Source organism: Marmota monax, unplaced genomic scaffold, assembly GCF_021218885.2.
Source record: "Marmota monax isolate L192 unplaced genomic scaffold, Marmota_monax_Labrador192_F-V1.1 WCK01_AAM20220418_F8-fsc00203, whole genome shotgun sequence".
Lineage (NCBI taxonomy): Eukaryota > Metazoa > Chordata > Mammalia > Rodentia > Sciuridae > Marmota > Marmota monax.
In genome coordinates, this window is record NW_026694787.1 from 2,421,177 (window position 1) to 2,446,494 (window position 25,318).

A 25,318-nucleotide genomic window follows, 5' to 3' on the forward strand; every position below is an offset into this window, starting at 1 on the left:
CTGAAACATAATTTAAGCAGAATTTTACAGAGTTCATTGCTTGTTGCTCCTCAGTGGAAAAAGTTCAAGTTTACTAGAAAAAGTCAGTCATGGCCATTGGGATTGATACATTCAGTTTTCCTGGTGAATTGTTTTTATACAAATGGAAGAAAGTTCACTTCTAGTTAATTTTGTACAAACTCAGCTTAATGTAAGACTGGCATTAAAAAAAATCAAGTATAAGGTCAGGGAGTCATTTGAAGGTGTGTCTGTCACCATGTGGTCTCTAACTCTCTTCTCTGGTGTGGGCAGAGGCAACTAGCAGCGTTCTAGCTTCTAGGACACATTTGGCAAGCCTCAAGATAGCTAAGGGGAGGGAAGGAAAAGAGAGAAACTATGGAATGGAGAGTAGAAGGAAGAGGGACCAAGAGAAAAAAGAAAGCTTTGGGGCTGGGAATGTAGCATATACCACGTTCAATCCCCACTACTGAAAAAAAAAAAAAAGAAAAAAGAGAAGAAAGCTTTTCAGTGCTACAGAAAAATAACATGGGTGCCAATGGTTGAAAGAGGCCTACTGGCCACTTCTCTTGGCCTGCTTCATGTCTCCTCGGCCTCCCCAGACTGGCTAAGAGGTCACCTTTTGAGGTGGTTCAGAAAGCAGTTCCAAAAGCCTTCTTAGTCTTTTCTGTAATTTAACAGTGATGGATACCAGGACATTCTTCTTCCTGTTTAGTTTAAGTTCTTTGGCTCTGTGTGTGGGTTTAAGCTATTTCCTTTCTTTGGAATGATCTTTCCCATTTCTTCATGTTAAGAAAGTTGTGTGTTCTTTAGGATATGGCCTGACCGTTACCTCCTTGACATAACTTTGCTGGATCCATTTTCCCATACTGGGTTGGGGCCCTTTCTCACTCAGTGCTTCTGTTACTGCCTGCAGCTGGTTCATATGGCACCTCCAGAAAGCCTGGCATCCCAGATTCTGCTCCATCGATCCCTATGCCAGGCACCCTTGTGCAAGGTACAACCTGCACAACCATACAAAGTGGCCCTGTTTGTGGCACATAGTGGGTATATGGCACACGTTTGCTGAGTGAATTATCTTTAGAATTTTACAGAGCCAACTTAACCCCTCTTGAATGGTGGCATCCAGAACTAAACAAACCAATCTGTGCAGATAAGGGTTCTATGATGCAGTGGCTGGTCAGGAATGAGGCAACCATGAGATTCTAGAACCACTCTTGTTTGCTCCTCAATGGCAGTACCTACCACTCTAAAACCAAGGATCTGCATGCACATCCCTGACTTTCTGGATGTGCCCACCAGCCTATCCTTTACCATCATTTCCATTCATGCAATTTGTTTTTCCTATGGTGTGGAGAAATTCCTCTCTCTCTCTCTTTCTCTCATTCCTCCCCCCTCATTTCTCTCTCTCTCTCTCTCTCTCCCCCCCCCCCCCTTCCTTTCTTCCTTTCCAGGGATTGAACTCAGGGGCACTTTGCCACTGAGCCACATCCCCAGCCTCTTTTATATTTTATTTTGGGACAAGGTCTTCCTAAGTTCCTTGGGGTCTAACTACGTTGCTGAGGCTGGCTTTGAACTTGTGATCCTCCTGCCTTAGCCTCCTCAGCCACTCCTTACAGGCATGTGCCACCGTGCCCAGCTCCCTTTGCCTATTTTTGGCTCCATTCCTCACTTATCAGGGCCTCCTTGTCTTCTAACCCTTTCTCCACGGTATTGGTGTCATCACCAGGAATTGCAAGCCAGTTTCTGCCCCTCAGTCTTGGTCACTAATTAATCATTAAGTTGTAAATGAAGCACTGAGCCTTCCAGGGTGCTGCATATCATAGTTGTGTTTTGTTTTGGTTGCTCCCTGGACAAGTGTCATTACCCCAGAAAGCAGTGGGACAACTCCCTGGGGCTGCTGTCACCTGTGAACTTTTCCCATTGGATTGATGTTTACCCTCAGGATATGTGTCTCTGTGGCCAGCCACCCAGGGCAGTTCTGATTCTTGGATGCAGCCTCCTTGAAAGCTTCCTCTGCACTGGAGCAGGGCTGTATGTTCACCCAGAGAGAATTTCCTCCTCACCCAAACCATTTGTGAAGTCTGCTTGCCTTTTTTTTTTCCCCAGTAACACTGCTATTACCATATGTTTTAGCCAGCTTGATAAATAGAGGAAGTTGGAGACATTCCCAGCCACCCTGATGTCATGGTTTGGGGCATTGCAACTGCGGGAGGTTTCAGTTAATCCTAGCAATTGGTGAGTTTGCTGTTCTCTGAGAAACTTCTCTGTTCTGTGCCATGTCTTACATAAGTTCATAGGGTTCTTTTTGTGACTTGCCCTTTCCTTTCAATGATGTAAGAACCTCAAACATTGGCAGTCACTATGTTTTGTTACTGAATTGCTGGTGCTGATTGGATTCTGCTTCCTGTTTAGTTTCTCTGGTCAATGAAGGCTGGTGGGGGTGTGGTGGTGATCAGAGTGAGGAGGGGTCAGTGGGTCCAAGGAGGGGCAGCTTGTTAGTTAAGTTTAGGCCTCAGCATCCATCAGGCATGGTCACATCACTGCTTTTAACAATATTGTCCACAACTTGCTCAGTGAATTCCTGCTTTCGAGCTAGGAAGCTAGTTTCTTGGCTGTGAGACCAAAAGTCTTTGTGTCCCCGATTGGGCCTTTCTAATTGGGTTAGAACAGGGAAAGGGGAGATGATGTTGAATTGAGCAAGTGACAGCATTCCCTTCCATTTATCCAACCCCTGGGCTTGACTTAGGAGCTCTGTTTGACCCTCCCTCTGTTCTCCTTTTCCTCATTAGAAGAGGAAAGTGATATTTGTAAATGATATTTGAATACATAGCTGTGTTCTATAGAGGAAAAATGTGGCTTCTTCCTTTCCTCCATCACACTCTCATCTGTGGAGGCTTGGTAGGTTTCCTCCCATGTTTTTTACTTTGTATTCAACCCTGTCACTATATAAATATACACATATATCACTTTGATTGCTTCTTAACATGTCCTAGTATATATAGTAGTATATTAAGAAACTTGATCTTTTCACGTGACTTATATGTATTATATATATTGACAATGTCTATATGTTAGTACATCTAAACCAGCTTTATTTTTTAGACATTGCATAATATTCCACAATTTCACTTTACCATCATTTACCTATTCATTTGCTGATAGATATTTAGTTTTCCCCCTGACACTGCAGTGACAGTGTTTGGGTTTATATTTTTTGTGCATATGTGTCAGTATTTATGCAGGGACAATTTCTGGAATTAGAATTTCGGCACATGTAAAAAATACTTTTTGAAATATTAAAAGAATCAAAGTATGCACATTTAAAGTTTCAAAATCTCAAAGTTTAGATTTCCACCACTGGTGTATGCAAGTGTTTATATCTCCACATGCTTTCAAGCACTGGATATTATTATTAGACTTTTTGATTTTTTTCATTCACTGGAAAAAACAAATGTCATTGTTGCCTGCCCTACTTTTCTACCTGAAAGTGTTCCAAAGGAGCAAACAGAACCTCCTGTTGTTCATTAATAAACTGGATTACCAGGAACCATTAAGTGTGCTTTATTGTAGTCATCCATAAGATTTTGGAAGAGGCAGTGTGCTTGAATTGTGAACTTTCATCAAAAATATTATCAGAAATCCCTACGTAGAAAATCTTCATTTTCACAAATGTTCAGTGAAATTATTTCCATACTCAAGTCACAATCAATTTGTTTCTTTGTTTGATTATTTTAAAGTTTTATGATTGATAATCCTACATCCATTCTATGTTGAGCACAGGGACATGTGTTTGTAATTTGTTCATCCTAGGACAGGACGAAATGCTTGGCTTTCATTTTTTGTCTTCTTTAAACATTGCTTAATGAAGTCTTTCTGGCATAATGGACTTTAATTTATGAGGAAGTATTCCTGTTTTTCCTCTTAAAGAGCATACTGTGATCAATATAAACTCATGGAGACTCCTTATCTCTTCTTTGAATTCATATTCTGGTTCCTCTTTGAGCATTGAACTTCTGTTTTATCAGTCTGTTGACAGAAGCCAGGAGTAGGTCAGTTGGTTTCAAGATGACCCTATAGGTTGTGTCCTCTGGTAAATCTTGATTTGAAAATCATTTCACATGAGAGGATACCATTATTTGAAGTGACTGTCATCTTGAGCTAATAGTTCTAGTGGTGTTTTGGTTTTGAAGTAAAGTGTGATGGAATATTCCAAAGAATGCCAATCAGGTTGTCAGCAACGCTGTCTGTCTTGGGTGGGCAGGCTATTTCCTTTCCCCAGTATGCATCTGATCTTTCCCTCACTCATGCCATTGCCAATGCTCCACCTCCCCTTTTCAGCTCTGAGCCAGACTTAATAATCACAGAGAGAGTCATTTATTCAGCCTCTGAGGATAAAAAACATTTGCCTCTGGCTTTGGGGACACATGAGACATAAATGACCCGATCCTTGATATCAAGGAGTTCAGAGTCTAGGGAAGTTAAGACACAAATACATGAAGAGTTACCTGAGCAATCAGGGTTTTTAGAAGGGAGTGCCTCACCCCAGATCTGCTCTGATCACCTTATTGTCTAATGCCCCTATAATGCATTTATTAAAGCTTTAGTTTGAGCAGTAACGCATGCTACTAAAATATAACAAGATCAGCTCTGAACTGGCTTTGGGCTTGTTCTGTCTTACCTAAGGTCCACAAGAGCAGATCTTGCATTGTCCATTTCTTTTGTAACTCTGCTGCTGAGTTCAAGCCTCAGTGTGCAGCTGGAAATCCATAGGGCCTGGCTACTGTGCTGACTATGGGATCAAGGCCTTTTTGAAGGCTTAAGAGGGCCCACTTTCCATCGGTCTCATCTTCTGTTCCTGTCTTGTTTTCATTTTCAGATGCGTGCAGTTTCTCTACCTTTTTTTCTGAACTTCCTCTCAGGTGAGTGAGGCTTTCTGTGTGATAATGTAAAACTTAGGAACACGTTTGGTTGGTTTTCTTTTCTTTCCCCTCCTTTATTCCAAATGCCCACCTCCAAAACAACTTTTTTCTTTCCTGTTGGTTTTGTTTTTAACTCCTCCCTCCCACTTGGAGCTCTGTTTTCTCCAGATATTTTCTTTCCATAGGGGTTCTATTGTGGAGCCATTTCTTCTTGGTAACCTAGTTGCTTTTCTAGTAGACTTTCAGGAACAGGTGCAGCTTTTGAAATTACATGGTGCAGTGAAAGTTGAAGGAGGAGAATGATTATTTACATAGAATTCTTTGGGATTTTGTTTCACTATTTTCTGGGTTTTGCTTCTCTAGCTCCAACAGCTCTTGTCATATTTCAAAATGGACTATCCACATCTTCTCTCTCTTACCTAAGGTGCTGTGCATGTGCTCTCCTCAAAGCTCTCAACCAGATTTCTGCTGTCCACTTTCTTCTGGGTGGGAATTCTGAAGCCACTATTGGCTTTCATGCTTCTTCTTCTTCTTGTTTTTCCCTCCATGCTGAGGATCAAACCTTCTTCATGTTAGACAAGTGGTCTACCAGTGGTACACTCCCCATCCTAGGGCTTCCTTTTTACTTTGAGATTCAAATATAGTCATTATTTCTGGCATTGCATTGATATAAATTATCAAAATCTTATAAACTATGTAAATATGTGTTATAATTAATATTAATCAGAATTATCCTATCATAATTTATAGGACAAATAACACAGTTATTATAATAAGTACACACAACTAGGAAATGGCCAAGTCAGTACTTAAAGCAGGAGCCAGCATGGTGTGATGACAAAAGCAAGGAAGGCACACAGTATTGATGGTGACAGTGGAGTTGGCTTTCTTGAATACCTGTTTTCCTCTCCAGTATGAGCTCCTGAAGGATCCAAACCAAGTGCTTCTGTCCCAACCCCACCCCCCAGCCCCAGTATAGATCAACACCCTGAGGATGCTTTTCATGAGAGTTTCCTATTTCTTTCCTCTACATTTTCATATAATTATTTTTCAGCAGTAGATTCTGGACCAAATCAATATTTAAAATCTTTTTTGAATGCCTGCTGTGGGGGTGAGGGCAAGGTATACACCAAGCCTCCACAGGAAGAGATATTGCATTCTGGTGACTTGTTTTTGTTTTTAGGCTAAGTCGAACTTTGATGACAATGAAAAAGTGTCTTTTAAGTTTGGTTTTTTAAAAGATCACTATTTATTTGGATATACCAATGACTGATGAATCTAAGTAGTGGCTATAAGTTCTCAAAGACAGAAGAGATATCTTTCTTGTTTATTGCAGTATCTGTAGTCCCTGGCATAATACCCCTGCATATAACAGAATTTACTGATGTAAATATTTAAAAACTAGATGAATAAATGCAGGAAATGACTCCAAAGTCTGTTCATATAGCATTGGAGTATACTATAAACTTATCTTCTGATTGAGCTTATAATCACAGCTAGTACTTGATGAGTGTACTAAGACATTCATTATATTACTTCATTTAATCCCTGTAGAACCTTATGAAAATAGTTCTATCATAACCTCCATGTTTTTCAGATGAAGAATTTAAGGTCCAGAGAGATTAAGGAGCATCCCAAGGTCATACTGTGAGTGGTTAAGGAGCTTAGATTTGAAGGCAGGCAGATGACTCTACCACACATGCTCTTAAACTGCAATTCTGCTCATTCATGTGTATAGTGTATACTTACTATGAGCATTGGGGGTAGACCCTGAAGGGTAAGGCTTTCATCTTGCCTTGGATAATTCATGTATAAGCAATCAATAATATGGTAGACTTCAGGTAGGAGAGTGGAGAAATTTGAGGATGTTCAAGGGAGTTTTAAAAGCATAAAACACCTCTCAACAAGGCTTTGTGGTTATATGTTGAAGTGCATAATTTATTTCTAATCTTGCACGTCTGATATTGATTCACTTGTTTTATCACATAAAGCTTTTTTCTGCATTAGAAAGCACTTAAGGCTTATTAAGCAATCATTTTGCACTATAAAAAATAAACAAATCATTTTCCTTCCATTTGCTTCTAGAGATGTGAAAGCTTCATATTGCAGTCATTCCATATAATTCAGCATTGACTTCACTTTGTGCTATGACAAATAGTACACAAAACTGTCATTTTAGAGCTCATATTCAGCACTTACCAGTTAACCCAGTTTCTGTCATCTGTAGGACATTTTCTCTCTCTCTCTCTCTCTTTTTGGCATATGGGATGTTATTTCTCTTACTAGGCAATGCTGGCTTTAGTTCATGGTGACCTTATCTTCAAAGAATTTTGTTGCTAAAATTCAGAATGGTTCCTTTTGTCCCTATATCTATGCAGATTACCTCAATTTACAAGATTTGAAATTTCTCTTAGACACTTCTGTGAGCATTCCAGAGAATCCTATAAATACTCTCATTTGATTTACATAATGATAAAAATGTGAGAACTTTTTCTTGTTAGGTTTTTGACATGGGTTTTGCTAGCCTGGTAAAAATGAGTTAAGATGTGCTCTATTTTTCTCTTCTCTGAGTTTTTGTGAGACTAGAATTATTGTTTCTTAAATATTTGATAGAATCACCAGCATCATATTCTAGAATTTTCTATGTGGGAAATTTTTGAGACTTTTAGTGGCTATATGTCCTATTTAAATTTACTTTTTCTTCTTAATTCTTTCTTGGTAAGTTGCATTTTTCTCCTAGGAATATGTCCATTTCTGTCTAGATATTCCAAATTATTGAATAAAGTTAGCCCTAAAGAACTTTATATCTGTTTTTATGTTTATAGCATTTGCGTTATGTTGCTTTTTAAAATTCTTTCTCTTGGTTATTTGTGCTCTCTCTCTCTCTCTCTCTCTTTTTCTCTCTCCCTTCTTCAGCTCCCTCTCTATTCTCTGTGTCTTATTTTTGCCAGAATTGTCTTTTCAAAAGAATAGCTTTGGATTTATTAACAGCCTTTATGTCTTTTTTCTGTGTCATTACATTAGGCTTTTATTTTTATCATTACCTTTCTTCTTGAGTTTATTTTGCTGTTCTTTTTCAAACTTCTTGAAAAGGACCTTAATTCATTAATTTTAAGCTTTCTCATTTTCTAGTATGTTTATCTAAAATATTGAAGATCCCTCTGTCTTTAGCTCTATCCTACATGTTTTAATATATAGTGTTTTATTGTTGATAAGATCAAATGCTTTCTAATATACATTATGACTTCTTCTTTGACTTGTAAATTATCTATTAAATAACAAAGATAACTTTTTGATATTACAACTTAATTGTGTTGTGATCAGAGAACATGCTCCTTTCCTTTTTTCTAATTCTATAAAAAGTTTTTGAGACTTCTTTGGCCTGTTTTTCATAGATGTTCCATGTGCACTTGAAACCACTCTGCAATTGTTGAATGAGAGGTTATATGTATGGTCTTTAAGCAAGTTGATTAAATGTATTATTAAAATATTCTTTATCCTTAATGACTTTTTATTTGATTTTTACCAAATGCTGAAAGAGATGGTTGTGAACTTATTCTATTTCTGTATTTTCTCATTGTTGCTTTGTGTATATTGTGGCTATTTTATTGAGTTCACATATAAATTTTTTCTGTCTTCCTACTGAATTAAATCTTTTATGAATGAACCATTTTATTTTTAGGTACTGTTTCTTGCTTTAAAATATAATTTAATATTACTATAAATACATTGTTTTAGTCAGCTTTTTGTCACTGACCAAGAGACCTGACAACAATAGCTTAGAGGAAAAAAAGTTTATTTTGGCTCATGGTCTCAGAGGTTCAGTCCATGGTTGGTGGACTCTATAGCTTAGGGCCCAAATTGAGGCAGAAAGTCATCATGGAAGGATATGGCAAAGGAAAGCTCTCGTCATGATAGCCAGGAAGCAGAGAGTGCTTGAGTGCAAAGAGCCAGGGATAATATAATCCCCAAGGGCATGTCTTATTTACTTACTTCCTCAAGCTATACCCTACAATTACCTCACATTAATCCACTCAAGTTTTTAACCCATCAAGTGGATTAATCCACTGATTAACTCATTAATATCAAAATATAATCTATTAATTTCACCTCTGAACATTCCTGCATTGTCTCACACATGAGCTTTTGGAGTCCACTTCATATCCAAACCATAACACATTACTTTTCTCTTGATTGGCATGGCATATCTTTTGCATCCTTTTGCTTTCAAACTTTATCATTAGGTTCCAGTTGTGTCCTTGTAAATTGCACATAATTGGAGTTTGTACTTTTTTCTAGCCTGATAATCTTTGCCTTTTAATGGAATCATTTAGTCCATTTATATTTAATGAATCATTGATGTGTTTGTGTTCATCTTCTATTTTTTTCTAAACATTCTTTGTTTATTTTTTCCCCTTTCTTGACTTCTTTTAGATTGACAGAATATTTTAAAAATCATTTTTCCCTCTACACCACTTAGGAAGTTCTATTGTTCCTAATACTTCCCCATTTCTATTCTTTAGTAGCCACTATAGCAATTATAACATGTTGACAGTTGGGCATGGTGGCATATATACCTGTAGTCCCAGCTACTCTGAAGGCTGAAGCAGGAGAATTGTTTGAGCCCAGGAGTTTATGGCCAGTCTGGGTAACATAGTGAGACCCAGTCTCAAAAACAAAAAACAAAAAACCAGCATGCTATTCAACTTTTCAACATCTTTAGGTTCCTCTAGGGTAATATAAAGTCTTTGGAATACTTTAATTTTTAAATTTTATGCTTTCATCTCTTTAATATATGTAGTTTCTTTATTTTATGTGTGTGTATATATGTGTATGTATATAGTTGTCATATGTTTTTATTTTATCATGTTTCACTAATCCCTGCAAGATACTATTATTACTGTTTATTATATAGTTAAAAATTCATTTGGATATACCATTATATAGTACTACTCTTAGATATGGGAAATTGGGGCCTCTGGGTTGTATATCATGATTTAGAGGTCCTCTCTCTGGCTGTTCTGTAGTTTCACCTGTCCCCCAAAGGGTAAGAACTCTGTAGCACCAAGAAGACATGCCTGACTGGAGCCTGTCTCCTTCCTCCTCCAACTCTTGTTTCTAAGTCATACTGTGGGAACCTAGGACCCTTGAATTCCCTATGAAAACATTCTCAGCCTATTTCCAGGACCTGAGCAGGCCTCTTCCCCTGCACAAACCATGCTGCAAGTATATGTACCTCTAGACCCCAAGGAATGACCAAGGGGTATGTGTTTGCAGGAGAGGGGGTTTGGATATATGGGCTTTGATGACCACACGCACATGTACAAAGCCTCTTGCAATTTGATACAGCCTTAGTGAAAGAGGAAGAACAAACTGTACCTCTTTTTAAACTCTTGACCTGTATCTTACAAATGTTAGGGGTGGGCTGGCTCTATACTAATCACTATCTTTGTTCTTTATTCCTTCTTGCATCTCAGATCTTACATCTTCTACCGGAATACATCTTTTAGAATCAATTTCAATGAAGATTTGCAGGTAGAAAACAACATCATAGTTTTCTTTTTATCTGAAAATGTCTTCACTTTGCCCTCATTCTTGAAAAGTATTTTCACTGGGAGTAGAATTCTAGGTCAGCAGTTATTTTCTCTTACAACATTGCAGATAATATTCCATTGTTTTCTGGCTCTCATTGTGGCTTCTGAGAAGACAGCTGTTAGTCTAACAGTTGCTCCTTTGAAAGTTAACTGTCTTGTTTCTCTACTTTCAGGATTTTCTTTCTTTTTTCTTCAATTTCTTTCTTTTTTGTTTTTTTCTTTTTCAATTTCACTATGACATCTCTAGGTATAGATCTCTTTTTATTTATTTATTGTAATTGAGATTATTTGGGCTCCTTGAACCTGTGAATTGGTGTTTTTCACTGGTTTGGGGTCATTTAGTCATTATAATTTCAAACATTAACTCTTCCCCATCCTCTCCTCCTTGAATTTTATTCAAATATATGTCAGTCCTTGAATTCTATCTAAATATGTATTTTCTCCATGCCTCTGAATTTTTCTCTGATATTTCATGTCTGAAACTCAAGTTTTCCCCATGGGCCCCTACCTTCAGGTATAAGTGGCATCACTGCTCATGTTATCTCCCTGGCTTTCAGCTTTATCTTCAACTTTGGCCTGACAATTCCTTTCTATCTCATCAGCTCTTTGCTATAGTTAAGAAAATGCTTCTAATCTTTTATGAATGATTTTTAATTGTCTTCAGCAAAAGGTTTTATCTAAATAACCTAACCCAAGTTACTCCTAAAACACCAAAGACATTTTTTCTGTTTTTATTCCTGATTTATTTGCTATATCAAGGTCTTTTAGCAGAATTCAAATAGAAATTTAATTGTGCTTTTACACACAGCTTCCTTGGTTCTTCCCCACTCCCTGACTTCTTTGACAGGTGAACAATCTAAATCGATTGCTTTTTCACTTTTTGTTCTTGCTTTGTCCACACTGAGAACCTCTTAGTACCTCCCTTTTAAAATTTCCTCATATTCTAGTCTTGTTAGCCAACACTAATGACTCAATGTAAATATCTCAAAGGCATAGAGATTTCTAGAAGACTTAATGAACAATTATACCTCTTGTTACTTAGGTTAAAAAATATTGATCATTGCATATATCATAGCAACTATGATATAATCAAATATGGCAGTTAACCAGAGATAACAGAGATTAACCTTCACCCAGACCTGCCCTACAATAGCATCAAGCTATTTGCCCTCTTTTAAATCTTACTCTTATTTTTAATAATTCTATATCTTTATAAAGATAGATTTATCATTTATTGTCATTAAAGGTTGTACCAAGAGTTACATTTTAAAAATATGACAGTGGTACTGTTTAATGTAATTGAAGAGGTATAGAACAATTTCTTGGAGTGGTTTAAGCAGGTGCATGGCATATAGTCATGTAGCTTATGCATTGTGCAACCCTAGAGGTTGCCATTTACATCAAGGTACAACCTAAAGGAAGCCCTAGACTAAGATGAATTTGGGCTCATTTTTAGTGAGTTGATTGTCTAGTGTCAAGGTCTAAATTTTACTGGTTAAATGCTAGCAAGTTATTTTCTCTATAATTGATGCTATCTTACTAGTCATTCTTAATACCTTAAAATTTTGCTGAGAACTGATAGCTATTCAGGTCATTTCTGTTGATGACCCAGATAATAATGAGCTAACCTATATTATACCAGAGGATGAGGAAATATTCCATAAAAGGAACCATCCACCAACAAGACATAACAATTATCAATTTGTATGCACCAAACAATGGTGCTGCAATGTTCATAAAACAAACTCTCCTCAAGTTCAAGAGTCAAATAGACCACAACACAATAATTATGGGTGACTTCAACACACTGCTCTCGCCATTAGACAGATCCTCTAGACAAAAGCTGAATAAAGAAACTATAGAACTCAATAGCACAATCAATAACCTAGACTTAACCAACATATATAGAATATATCAAACATCATCAAGTGGATACACGTTCTTCTCAGCAGCACATGGATCCTACTCAAAGATAGACCATATATTATGCCATAGGGCAACTCTTAGTAAATATAAAGATGTGGAGATAATACCAAGCACCATATCTGATCATAATGGAATGAAACTGGAAATCAATGATAAAAGAAGGAAGGAAAATCCTACATCACAAGGAAATATTCCAGTTGAAAAAATAAAAATGACTTATATAAGCATTTGAAAATCTATAGATATCTCTCTTTGATCAATGATCCCAGAGACCTGTGACTTAGCAGGACATTCTCAGTTTATGTAGAAGTCAATAGTAGCTACATTATTTAAAATACCATAAAACTTCTATTAGCAAATATATTTTTAGCCTTGAGGAAACATAGTTCAGACATGACAATGAAAGCAGTCTCTTCAGGGGCTCCCAGGAACTAGTAAGTTCTTGATCCATATTCTCTTTTCAAGATGATTGCTGGGATCATTCTTCATTCTGGCTTTTCTTACCCTCACCTGGGAGTTGAGTACCTTTCCTCTTCAGTATAAAGGCATGGTTTATTTTGATCAGAGGCCCAAGTCACAGTACATAATAACCAGTCACTGTGTATACTAACTTAACTTTGACCATATCTTGTATACCACTTAGCCCTGCCCTAAGAGTTGGCAAAGGTCAGGAATGAGTTTGTAGAAATTTTGAAATTGTATAATAGAATTTTGAATTTGTTGATTCATTTTATCTGATGGACCCAAAACTTACTTACAAGGAGACAAATTCTCAGGAGGCTGGTATTGTGGTCTGGTAGAAAGTATAGAGACTCACCAAATAGCCAAATGACCTTGACTCATCTTCAGGAGCATACTGGGCCTCTTTGTTCATCTGTAGAATGAGGATTTGAGGCTAGGTGGATTCTGAGTTCCATTCCAGAATAAACTGCTCTTATATTCTTCCTAGAGATGAACTTAGATACATGTGCGTTAAATCTTCTAAGTCAACTCTACCAATTCTAGACAGACTAGAGCCTAAGGCATTTGCATAGGACAGAGTTTTTGTAGCATTTTAGTTCACTAAATAATTACCTTTTAAAAGAGCAGTGCTTTTAGAGGTGGAACAGGGTTCAGAAACTTTAAAAACATATTTATTTCCAAACTTTCAGTTGGAACTTCCTTAGATATACATATAATGTCTAATTCATTGAATTTTACAAACTGAACATGCCCATCTAACCAGCACACAGAATATTATCTGTACCTCATAAGTCCTCTCTCCTTATGTCCACTTTTATGATTATTACTACCCTCTTCCTTCCAAGGATAACTGCGCTCCTGACTTCCCTATTGATTAGTTTTGTCTGCTTTTGTTTCGCATATGAATGGAATCATGGTACATTATGCATTCTTTTATGTGAGGTTTCCTTGGCTGACATTATACATCTGAGACTCATCAATATTGTTGTGTGTAGCTGTAGCAAACACATTTTTCCTTCAGACAGACTGATACATCTTTGCAAACTGTATTGACATTCTCATTTGAGAGACTCATTTGAGAAGATCAATAATATGCCATTATAAACAGAGGATAAAAATGCTCAAGAGAAGAAACAAATGAGAGGCATTTTATAATTTATTAACACATTGTATTAATATATAATACAATTTATTAATTTTAAAAATGCAAATCCTCTTTTGAAGGAGAAGGATTCACCTCCTGGTCTAAAATGTTATCATGCCATGTCAAGGAAAGAATCACTCTCCCAGTACTGGTTATGGCTACTAAATGACAAGAGTCTCAAAGAGTTCCAGCTTTACCTTGAAACGAGAAACTGTAGTTTATTTATCCCCCTCTTTCCCTGCCCTCATCACCTTAATCCTTGTGCTACATGACCCTGCACATGCTGGGTGCAAAATAAAGATTTGCTGAATGAATGAATGAATGAAGAATATAGCTAACATTTATAGGGCATTCACAATGCCAGCCACTGTGCAAAGATCTTTCCTTTACTCATTGTTTTAGTCAGCTTTCTTGTTGCTGTCACCAAAAGACCTGACAAGAACAATTTTAGAGAAGAAAAGTTTATTTAGGGCTCACAGTTTCAAAGGTCCATAGATGGACGACTCCATTGCTCTAGGCCCAAGGTGAAGCAGAGCATCATGGAGGAAGGATATGGTGAAGCAAAGCAGCTAAGAACATAACACCAGGAAAAGAGAGAGAGAGAGAGAGAGAGAGATTCCTATGATTAAGGGTCTTATAACCCAATCATTTTCCCTCTAAATTTTCTTTCATTGTCTCACACATGAGCTTTTTGGGGACACCTAATATCTAAACCATAACACTCATCACAGCAATACTATAATGTTGATGCTGTTATCACAATTTGCTAAATGGGTAATTTGACCCTTGGAAATTACTTGCCTAGAGTCATTCACGTTATGTGGCAGAGCTGGATCCTTTCCACTCATGCTCTTTAGTCTTCACCACTGTGTATGCACACTCTGCCTCAGGCTTGCAGAAGCTGCCTTGGTGGCTGGATTGATGGGTACTCTTGGCCAGTAGGGTCGCCAAAAACACAGCCTGGTCTGTTGCAGCCCCTTCCCTTCTGGCTGTGTGGGAGTGTGTTCATTGGGCTCTAACTGCCTCCCTGCTTGTGCCTGAGCTGAAGAGTGCATTGCATTTTCCCAGCTGGCTTCTTCCTCCCTGAGCATCCACGCCAGCTTCCATGGCATGACAGGTGCTGCCTGCCTATCATGGGTTTTGTTGGTCAACTCCTCCACCTGAGCAGAATAGAAGTAGTCTTAGCATTTGCAGTGCCCCACCTCCACTACATGTAATTCTTCTAGTTACCCTGTTCAGTCCTCACATCTCATCTGGTACATGTCGACTCTCAGTAGATTCATTGAATGAACAAATAAGTGAATGGTAAGTGAAGCCTTTAAATTCAATTCTGATATAAACTTTGTTTTTTAAAAAAGTTTGACTCATGGACTACTAAAAATGCAAGCAGTGACAATAAGATGCAATAAAGAGGAAACACAAAGTACCTGGCCTTTTACAGTATAAGACATAAGTAGGGTAGATTATTTAGAAGATTCTGTGAATCCTTCTGATTCTTAGTATAATCTCAACCAGCCTTTATATGGTGGTAATAATTATATACATACCATTTTGGTTTTAAATTTCTTCTGATATTTTGAATGTGTTGGTATTTTCTTTTCTTTTTTTTTAAATAATTTTTAGTTGTTGATGTGCCTTTTTAATTTATTTACATGTGGTTCTGAGGATCGAACCCAGTGCCTCACACATGCTAGGCAAGTGTTCTGCCATTGAGCCACAACCCCAGCCCCCGTGTTGGTATTTTCCATAGATCTTCATGGACTACCTTGCTAATCATTTTGAATATAATGTCCTACTTTGTGACTTTCCCTTAATCAAAACATGGGCTTTGCTTAATCATTTTGAATATAATGTCCTACTTTGTGACTTTCCCTTAATCAAAACATGGGCTTTGCTTTTTAATGGCTGGTGCTCACCTGGCATTGCTGATTTTCTGGACTCATAGTACTAAAAGGAATCAGCCTGGCAGGTTGCCTTGGTTGAGGAATGACCTTTTGGGTATTGCTGTGTTGTGATTATGGCAGCTGTGACAATCTGTTGTCCCCCTTCTTTTATTTCAGGATGTTTTTCTCTGGTGGGCAGTGTGGTCATGTTGGCAGACCTGAAGAAGTTTTACTGACATTCAAGATATTCCTTGTCATCATTTGTCTTCATGTTGTTCTGGTTACATCCCTGGAAGGTAAGGTGTCTGTTTTTCTTTTCTTTTTTTCTCTGTTTATTTGTGTGTGTGTGTGTGTGGGGGGGTTGTTGTTATTTAAGATCATTTTTTCACTATGGTAAAATATACACGACATGAAATTTACCATTTTAACCATTTCTAAGTGTACAGTTATTGGCTTTAAGTACAATCATGATTTTGTGCAGACATCACCAATATCCATTCCTGGAACATTTCACTATTAAACAGTAACTCCACATCCCCCAATCTCTATTCTTTTTGTTTCTATGAATTTGCCTATTCTGGGTACTTCATAAGTAAAAATATAGTAATATTTATCCTTTTCTGTTCAATTTACTTCAGTTGGCATAATGTTTTCAAGGTTCATCTATGTTTTAGCTTATTCAACAGAATTTCATTCCTTTTTAAAGTTGAATAATATCCCATTGAGTGTATGTGCCACAACTTACTTATCCATTCATACATTGATGAACATTTGGGTTGTTTCCATCTTTTGGCTATTGTGAACAATGCTGCTATGAAGATGGGTATATAAGTAACTATTTGAGTCCCTGCTTTCAGTTCTTTGGGGTATTTACCTAGGAGTAGACTTGCAGGGTCATATGGTAATTCTCTGTTTACTTTTTGAGAAACTGCCAATCTCTTTCACAGTGGCTGTGCCATTTAACTTTCCCATAAATGAAGCACAAGGATTCTAGTTTCTCCACATCCTTGGCAACACTATTTTCTTTTGTTTTGATGATAGGTATGAAGTAGCATCTCATTGTGGTTTTGATTTGCTTTTCCTTAGTGATCAGTGATGTCAGCATCTTTTCATGTGCTTATTGGCTATTTGTATACCTTTGGAGAATTAGCTGTTTAAGACTTTTGCTCACTTTTTAATTGGGTTATTGTTGTTGTTGTTGCCTTTTAGGAGTTATTTATATACTCTACATATTAAATCCTGTGTAGGATATATGTTTGGCAAATATTTTCTCCTATTCTGTGGAGCATTTTGTCACTTTCTTATAGTATAATTTCATGGATAAAAGTTTTGGTTTTATTTCTTTTTTGTGGTACCAGGGATTGAACCCAGGGGCACTTTACCATTAAGGTACATCCCCAACTCTTTTTATTTTTTATTTTGAGACAGGGTCTCTAAATTGCCTTGGCTGGCCTTGAACTTGCTATTCTCCTGCCTAAGCCTTGCAAGTCACTGGGATTATAGGTGTGAACCACCATGTCTTGAAAAAGTGTTTAATTTTGATAAAGTCCATTGTATCTATTTTTACTTTGATTGTTTATAGGTTGGTGTCATACCTAAAAAAATCATTGCCAAATCCAATGTCAGGAAGATTTTCCCATTTTCTTCTAAGACCTTAGTTCTTGCATTTTGGTCCCTTGATCTATTTAGAGTTAAATTTTATATATGATGTAAGAATCCAATTTCATTCTTGTTCCTTTGGATATCCAGTTTTCCCAGCACCATATGTTAAAAAGACTGTCTTTTCCTTTCGAATGGTATTGGTGTCTTTGTCCGAAGTCAATTGACCAAATGTATTAGCATTTATTTCTGACATTTATTCTATTTTATTTGTGGTACTGGGTATTGAACCCAGGGACACTCTACCACTGAGTCACAATCCCTCACCCCCTTTATTTTTTGTTTTGAGACAAAGATTACAAATTCAAGGCCAACCTCAGCAACTTAAGGCTGCATAAAGGCCAGCAATAGGGCTGTGATTTCTGTGGGTATACTGCCAAAAGAACACTGGGCTATGCAAATATAAAGAATATTCATTAGGGGGCTGAGGATATAGCTCAGCTGGTAGAGTGCTTGCCTCACATGCATAAGACCCTGAGTTCAATTTCCAGAACCACAAAAAAAAAAAAAAGAAAAGGAAAAGAATACTCATTAGGAGTAAGATTAGGAAATGAATGTTATTTAAGAAGACACTATTAGCCAGTGTGGTGGCTCATCCCTGTAATCCCAGTGGCTCAGGAGGCTGAGGCAGGAGGATTGCAAGTTCAAAGCCAGCGTCAGCAACTTAGTGAGACCTTGTCTCTAAATAAAATATAAAAAGGGCTGGGGATGTGGCTAAGCACCTCTGGGTTCAATCCCTGGTGCCCTCCCCCCCAAAAAAAGACATTATTTAAGACAGGTAAATATGTTTCTTATTCAGAAGAAGGTGGTAGGACCAAAGAACCTTTGTTGGATAAAACAAAAATCTACTGGCTGCAAACTGTAGCAACATAAATAAACAAAACACATGTACCAATATACATACTTGCAAGCAAATTAAATGGAAAACTTTCCAGCAAGCTAAAGCACAATGGGCAATCTTTTACAAAGTAGGCACAAGGGCATGTTGTCAAGAAGCCATACGCTTTAAAAAAATAAAATAAAAAAATAAAAATTCAGTGTGTACTAAGGATTACAATGTGCCAGATCCCTGCTTTGCACTAACCCACTTTCCTAATTTTTTCAACCAGATCTGATCCTAGTCTTGCCTGTTTTTTTCAGAACAGGAAGCTGAGGCTCAGAGAGATAAGTAACTTGCCTAGGGTTGTTAGCCCTGGGAAGTAACAGAACTGGGATTTGAACCCAACTCTAGATTTTGTGCTCAGAACCACACAATCAGGGTTGTTGAAACATATATCACTGAGCCCTTGTCCCAGGGTTTGTGACTTAGAAGGTCTGGGGTGGGATCTGAGAATTTACATCTCTAATAAACTCCCAGGTGATGCTGATGCAACTGGTCTAGGGACCACACTTTGAGAACCAGTTTATAGAACTGGTAGAAGATAAATAGGGAGAGAAAATGCCTCCTGATATTCATGGTATATAAATTCTCTTGTGGCCATGCAACATCCACATAACTATGGTCACACACATCATCTCCTTGGAACATTAAAATATCATTGTCTGATCGGCAGGGCAAAAATCTTGTGTCCCCACATTATTGATAAGTAAATGTCCCCCCAGTGATCTTATTGGTTAGGAAGTGGTAGAGTTCATGAATGATGCCACATCTTCAGTCTCACTGTGGTGCTTTTTCCCCCACAGGGACAGATGAGGCAGGAAAGTGAAACAGGAAAAAAAATTCATCAAAATGAAAGCTGTCTGCTAGAAATAAGACTTTTGAAAATTTATATGTAAAAATGATAAAAATGAGCAGGTAAATAGGAAAGTACATAACTCTGAAGCAAACCTAAGTAGGGAGAAGCAGAGTGGTAGCTTAAGGCAGATGAATGAATGTATTTCTTGTTCCAGCATTCTGCTTATGTTAGTCAGCTTTCCATTACTGAAACAAAGTACCTGAGTTGATCAACTTAAAAAGAGGAAAGGTTTATTTGGGCTCACAGTTTTGAAGGTTTCAGTCCATGGTCAATTGGCCCCATGGCTTTTGAGCCTGTGATTAGGCAGCACACCACAGCAAGGAGTGCAGGGTGGAAGAAGCCTGTTTATAAAAAGGAAGAGGAAAATATGGGTGTCCCACGGTCCCCTTTGAGGACACACCTCCTATGACCTAAAACCTCCCACCAGGTCCAGCCTCTTAAAGGTATCTACCAGCTTTCACTAGCACCAAGTTGGGGACCAAACTTTTTAACACATGGGCCTTTGGGGAACATTCCAGATATAAACTATTGCACTGATGAATTGGTTTCTTAGAGTACTGGCTCTTAAAGTGTGGCCCCCAGACAAGTAATATCAGTATTACCTTGGAGCTTATTAGAAGTGCAGATTCTGGGGCCCATGCTAGGCCTGCTGGATCTGAAATTCTGGGGAAGGGGCAGTATTCTGTGTTGTAACCAGTGCTCCAGGTATATTGATGCATGCTCAAGGGTAGAACCACTGGCTTAAAGAATTGACTAACAGCCTGCTGGCAGCCTGCCAGAGCAGAAAACTAGTGAGATCTGGGGTTAGAACCCCTTCGCCCATGCCTTCTGCCTACTATGTGTATGATCTTGATTTGCCACTAATATAAGCCTCTGTTTCCTCATCTTTCCATCAGGGGAGCTATGATAAGGCTCAAAATATACGATTAAAAAAAAAGAAACTCATGAAAGCAAAGGTTTTTCTGAATTAAGTGTCTTAGAATCTCAAAAGGGCTAAATAGGAGTTTTTTATTATCTCTCAGAACTCCCAGTAAGAGTATTATGTTATTTAATGATCACAATGATTGCCAGCCACTGGTCTAAGCCCTTATAAAAAAAAATAACTTGTTTAAAGCTCATTCAATAACCCTTTGAAATAGACACTATTAGTAGTTTATTTCACAGATGAGGAAAATCTGCTATGCTAGACTTAGTTGCTTGCTGGTTTTTACATCTGTAGATTAAAAACAAAGATGGAATCCATAATTGTGAAAATCATGAATATGGGTTCTGAATCACCCAGGTGGCTCAGGGCCACCATTTCCCTGAACAGCTTTGGACTGAGACCATTTCTTTTCAGTTCAGAATAGCTTGGGTCTGGTCTTTATGAAGGCCAAGGGGACTGACTTGGTGAACACAGAGTTATCAATTGTATGATAGCAATTGCCTGCTCTGGGCCCAGCAGCCCCAGATGCCGAGAGAACATCATCTCTGACTCCAGGGAATTTACACTGCAGGTGGAGGAACATGACTACAATACAGGTACAATACAACACAGGTACAAGTATAGGTACAAGTATAGGTCCTAAAGCATGAATCCGTGCTAAAGGACTCAAATGTGTGGCTCTTGCCAAATCTGTGGATTTGTCTAGCTAAATGCTAAGACGCCCATAGCAGATGCTATTAGTGCCTTACCCATAACACTCCGAAGGTCACCTGCAGACTTTTCCTGAGGATGTTGACTGCTTCATGTCTTCCTGACTGAGAATGATCTGTGTCCATGGGAGCATACTTTTTTTTTTGATACTGTGGACTGAAATCAGGGGTACCCAACTACTGAGGCACATCCCTAGTGCTATTTTGTATTTTATTTAGAGATAGGGTCTCACTGAGTTGTCCAGCGCCTCACTTTTGCTGAGGCTAGCTTTGTACTAACGATCCTCCTGCCTCACCTCCCCAACCACTGGGATTACAGATATGCACCACTGTGCCCAGCTCCATGGGAGCATACTTGGCTTGTACACGGGACAAGCCAAAAGTGTCAAAACTCCTCAAAAGTGAGAAGTTAACACCTCAAAACAGTGAGGAATGGGAGTTGACATTTAAATGTGTTCTCTTCCTTGTCCCTTGGTGGGACTATGCTAAGGAGTGTTGGATGTTGTCTGCCAGAGTTCCCTAGTTGGATTGTGTCCCAGTTATGCATAGGAGTAAGCTGCTTGTTAATGTACCCATTATTGGCTCTACTCTCTTCCCTGCTTTACTTAAGTATGCCCCCCCACTTCCTGGGATCATCTCCATTTGGAAACACACTCACCACCCAAGGTTCAGCCAGATTTCCCTACTTCTATATAACTTGCTATGACTTCCTCAGAAGAATGAAATCTCTCTCCTCTTACTCTTTTTTTTTTAATATGTATGTTTTTTAGTTGTTGATGGACCTTTATTTTATTCATTTATTCATATGAAGTGCTGAGGATCAAACCTAGTGCCTCACACATGCTAGGTAAGCACTCTACCGCTGAACCCCAGCCCTCACCCCTTACTCTTTATCTTTTACCTGGTGATACTTGCCACCTTGGATTATGTTCATCATAGACTTCCTTTGCACCATGATTCCTTCAAGTCCATTGTCAGTGTGGCTGAGAAGGGAGAGTGCAGACGTGGGGGTGGGGGTGTGAACTGATGTGAGAAAAATTAATGAGTACTCTCAGCCTGCTCTGGGTCAGGCCCTTATAGTGCTTTATGAACATTATCTCATTTAATCTTCCCCCCAACTCTTCACAGTGAATATTTTTCATGTCAGTTTACAGATAGAGTGTCAAAGAAATTAAGTCATTTGCCCAGAAGATTTGCCATCAGAATCTGTAGCCAGTACTATTCATACTCCACCTGGCTTCCCAGAGCACCCTCAGTAAGTGTCTGAAGATTGAGTGAACCTATCACTGAGGCACAGGTAGAAGGTGGAAAAGGAGCCCAAGGTAAACCATTGGAGAATAGTCACTCCCCTGGCTCTTGGGGATCTGGGCTGCAAACATGGTAGCTTCATCCTGGGGATGACTCACCAGCTCATGTTAGCAGGGAGAGGTGGGCCTAATGCTCTTATTAGGCCACTGGCCAACAGAGAGAATTCTTAGACCTGAATGCTTTCAATTGTCTAGTTTGGTGACGGTTGAGGCAATCATTCCCAGTCTACCAGAAGCCCAGTTGTCTTTGGCAGATAACTATACTTACCTCTGGCCTCTAGCTTTCCCAGCCTGTGCCAATGCCTTTCTTTCTTTTTTCTTTTTCTTTTCTTTTTTTTTTCTCCTCTTTGGTCTTCGAAGGAGGTCTTCTTTTAGGTAAAACTATTCTATTTTCCAGAGGGTAAGATGACATAATAGTGGAAGATGGTTATAATTTCATTCCTGCAGAATTGTCTTCCCCATTTGGAAACAATTACACATTTGAGCCAGTTTGGTGATCTCATAAACTATAATCCCCAACACTCTCTCTTTCTCTCTCTCTCTGAGCTGGATCTAGGTCTTTTTGTGCTGCAAGTATTTCCAGTGATTAGTTCCTCTCCAGTTCCCCTTCTCTAAGACCTCTTACTCTCTCATGCTTTGTTTCTTGGAGTCTATTCTTACTTGTGCAAAAGATGTTAGCACTGCAGGAGGTAGGCTCTATGCTTCTGAAAAACAGGAAAAAAAAAAAAAAACCACCCTTGTTTGACTTTGTCTCTTAACACCAAACCCAGTGCTGGTCTCCTTCCTCTGCCACAATATTCTATCTGTAAAACTGAGATTATAAATACTTACCATGTCGTTGATATGATGCTCAGATAATCTCACAGCCCCCCGAAACCTAGTCTCCACACCCAGGCATGAAGTCACTTCTGTTGAGCCCTGACTCTTTCCCTGGCATGTGGAAATGGTGACAAGGAGATTAGTGATAGAGATTCTAGACAGATTGGGGGAGGAAACTGAAAGTGGACAACATCGTATCCCACTTTTCTCTTGGAACTGCTGGTAAGGACTCCTCACAGAGCAATTGTATAGATGAAGAATGGTGAGACAGTATGTTTAGGCAGAGAGAAAGCCAGAGACAGTGTTCCCTCTAATTTTCTCTTGGCTCTCATGTGCTAAGGTAGGGATTCTAAAGGGCCCTCATTTTCCTAGTGGACAGCTGTGTTGAGAGCCAATGGTAAAGACAAGACTGAAAAGACTGTGGCATAAATAACCTAGACCAGGAGCCAGAAAAAGAATGTGCCAGACACAGAGTCTGTCAGTGGTGAGAGCTGAAGGGAGCTTGATCATCAAGAAAGGGACTCCTAGGCCTAGATGTGATTCTGAGAGAATCGACTATGGGGCCCATTAGATGTAGCCTTCACCACTGGATTTCAACTGGACACTGAGGAACCCTGCAAGACAGAGGACATGTCTGAAGAGGCCATTGAGAATCCTGGGCTCGGCACTAGGTGAGCACACAGATCCAGACTTCTTCCTGCTACCAGAAGGTCGCTAGCACCCATTCCCAAGCATGGATGCCATCTGGACTACCAGAAGAAAAAGAAGGGAAAACAAAGATTGTGAAATCATTCAAAAGACGTTGAGTTATATAGATCATTTTAGAGCAAGAGAGACATAGCTGCCTTTAAGCATCAGACTTAAGGATTCTCTTTCCTATACCTCTGGATTGGATGCTCCAAAACAAGATGAAGCCATCTGAGACATCAAAGGAAGCTCAGGGATTTTTTGGTTTGTTTATTGTTTCAATTGTTTCTCCATCTCAATTGTATCTGCAAATGTAAAACTTGCTCTAAAACCTAATATATAGCAGACACTTATGACTTGTCAGGACACTCTGCTAGAAATTGTTGAAGGCATCATCCTGAATTCTGCTTCTCCTGGTTTGACCTTTTCAGGTATGTGGAAATAATCTATTCAGATCCTTGAGGGTAAGGGTAACATCTTTACTCTCTTTGGGTGTCCTCCATAGCACATAGTAAGTGCTTAATGAACTCTGGTTGGTTGATTGGTTTTGATTTGTGACCCTAGTCTAAAGCCTAGAGATATTCTAAAATGTGAGCCTCTCCCTTCATCTTATATCATCAGCCATACCCTCATCTGAACCCAGTGAGTTCTAATATAACACAAATTACCCCTCCAAACTTTTGTATAGACTTCAGTGAGATAGCTGTACATTAACTAGAATTCCCTTAAAGGATGTATTTCTCCACCTTTATATGATGAAGAAGCTCAATTGATTGACTGTTAAGATTCTTTCACAGTCTGACATTATGTGAGTTCAACCACCCAGCTCAGATTCCTAATTCTTTGTCCTGAGAAATTGGGGATCCTTGGAGTCTGGCTCAGACATAATGTCATTCAGAAAATCCTTGTGTGATATTTGAGCCGTTGATTATATATGCTAGGTTCTCACACTTGGCTGTACATTGGAATTACCTGTAGAGCTTTAAGAAAACCTGATGCCTGTATCCCAATGTCATTGGTCTGAGGGTATAGCCTGAGTACTAGGGTTCTTCAAAGTGACCCAAGTGATTCTAGCTGAACTGGGAACCACTCATCTCTGCAATCCCATTTTTAGGCTGTTCCCCTATATGAGGCTCCTCATGTAAAATTAGAAACAACTTGAAGCCATATTTTTTACAGCTAGATTTCTAAAGTGAGGCAATTTCAAAAGCTTTTAAATTTAGAATGAAGCCAATAAATATCTTGACTTCAAAATTGATAAAAGTTTGAGAGTGGCTCTTACTGACTGGTAAATCCTCAAGTTGCCAGTGCTATCATTGCTTGGCACTTCATGGAAAGTGAATTCATTACGTCTCTTTATAGGATCCAGTAGCCACAGTTACTGTTACTGTTACAACAGTAATAGCAGCAACACAACTGGACATTTTTTTTATTTGTTCTTTTTAGATATACATGAGAGTAGAGTGTATTTTGATATATCATATATACAAGGAGTATAATTTCCCATTCTTGTGGTTGTACATGATGAGGAGTTTCACTGGTCATGT

General features: G+C 38.5%; 1 protein-coding gene across 7 annotated transcripts in view; it reads left to right on the forward strand.

Annotated features, from left to right (window-relative positions):
* Window positions 1–25,318, forward strand: part of Adgrg2 (adhesion G protein-coupled receptor G2) — a 111,022-nt gene that overhangs the window by 30,690 nt on the left and 55,014 nt on the right. For 6 of the 7 annotated variants that reach the window (XM_046425851.2, XM_058573084.1, XM_058573083.1 and 3 more), the window contains exons 2-3: window positions 4,877–4,919; window positions 16,106–16,224. In XM_046425851.2, the coding sequence (XP_046281807.1) occupies window positions 16,107–16,224 (118 nt within the window). In that variant the 5' untranslated portion in view covers window positions 4,877–4,919; window position 16,106. The remainder of the gene's footprint in view (window positions 1–4,876; window positions 4,920–16,105; window positions 16,225–25,318) is intronic. The other variant, XM_046425850.2, reaches the window with a different exon arrangement.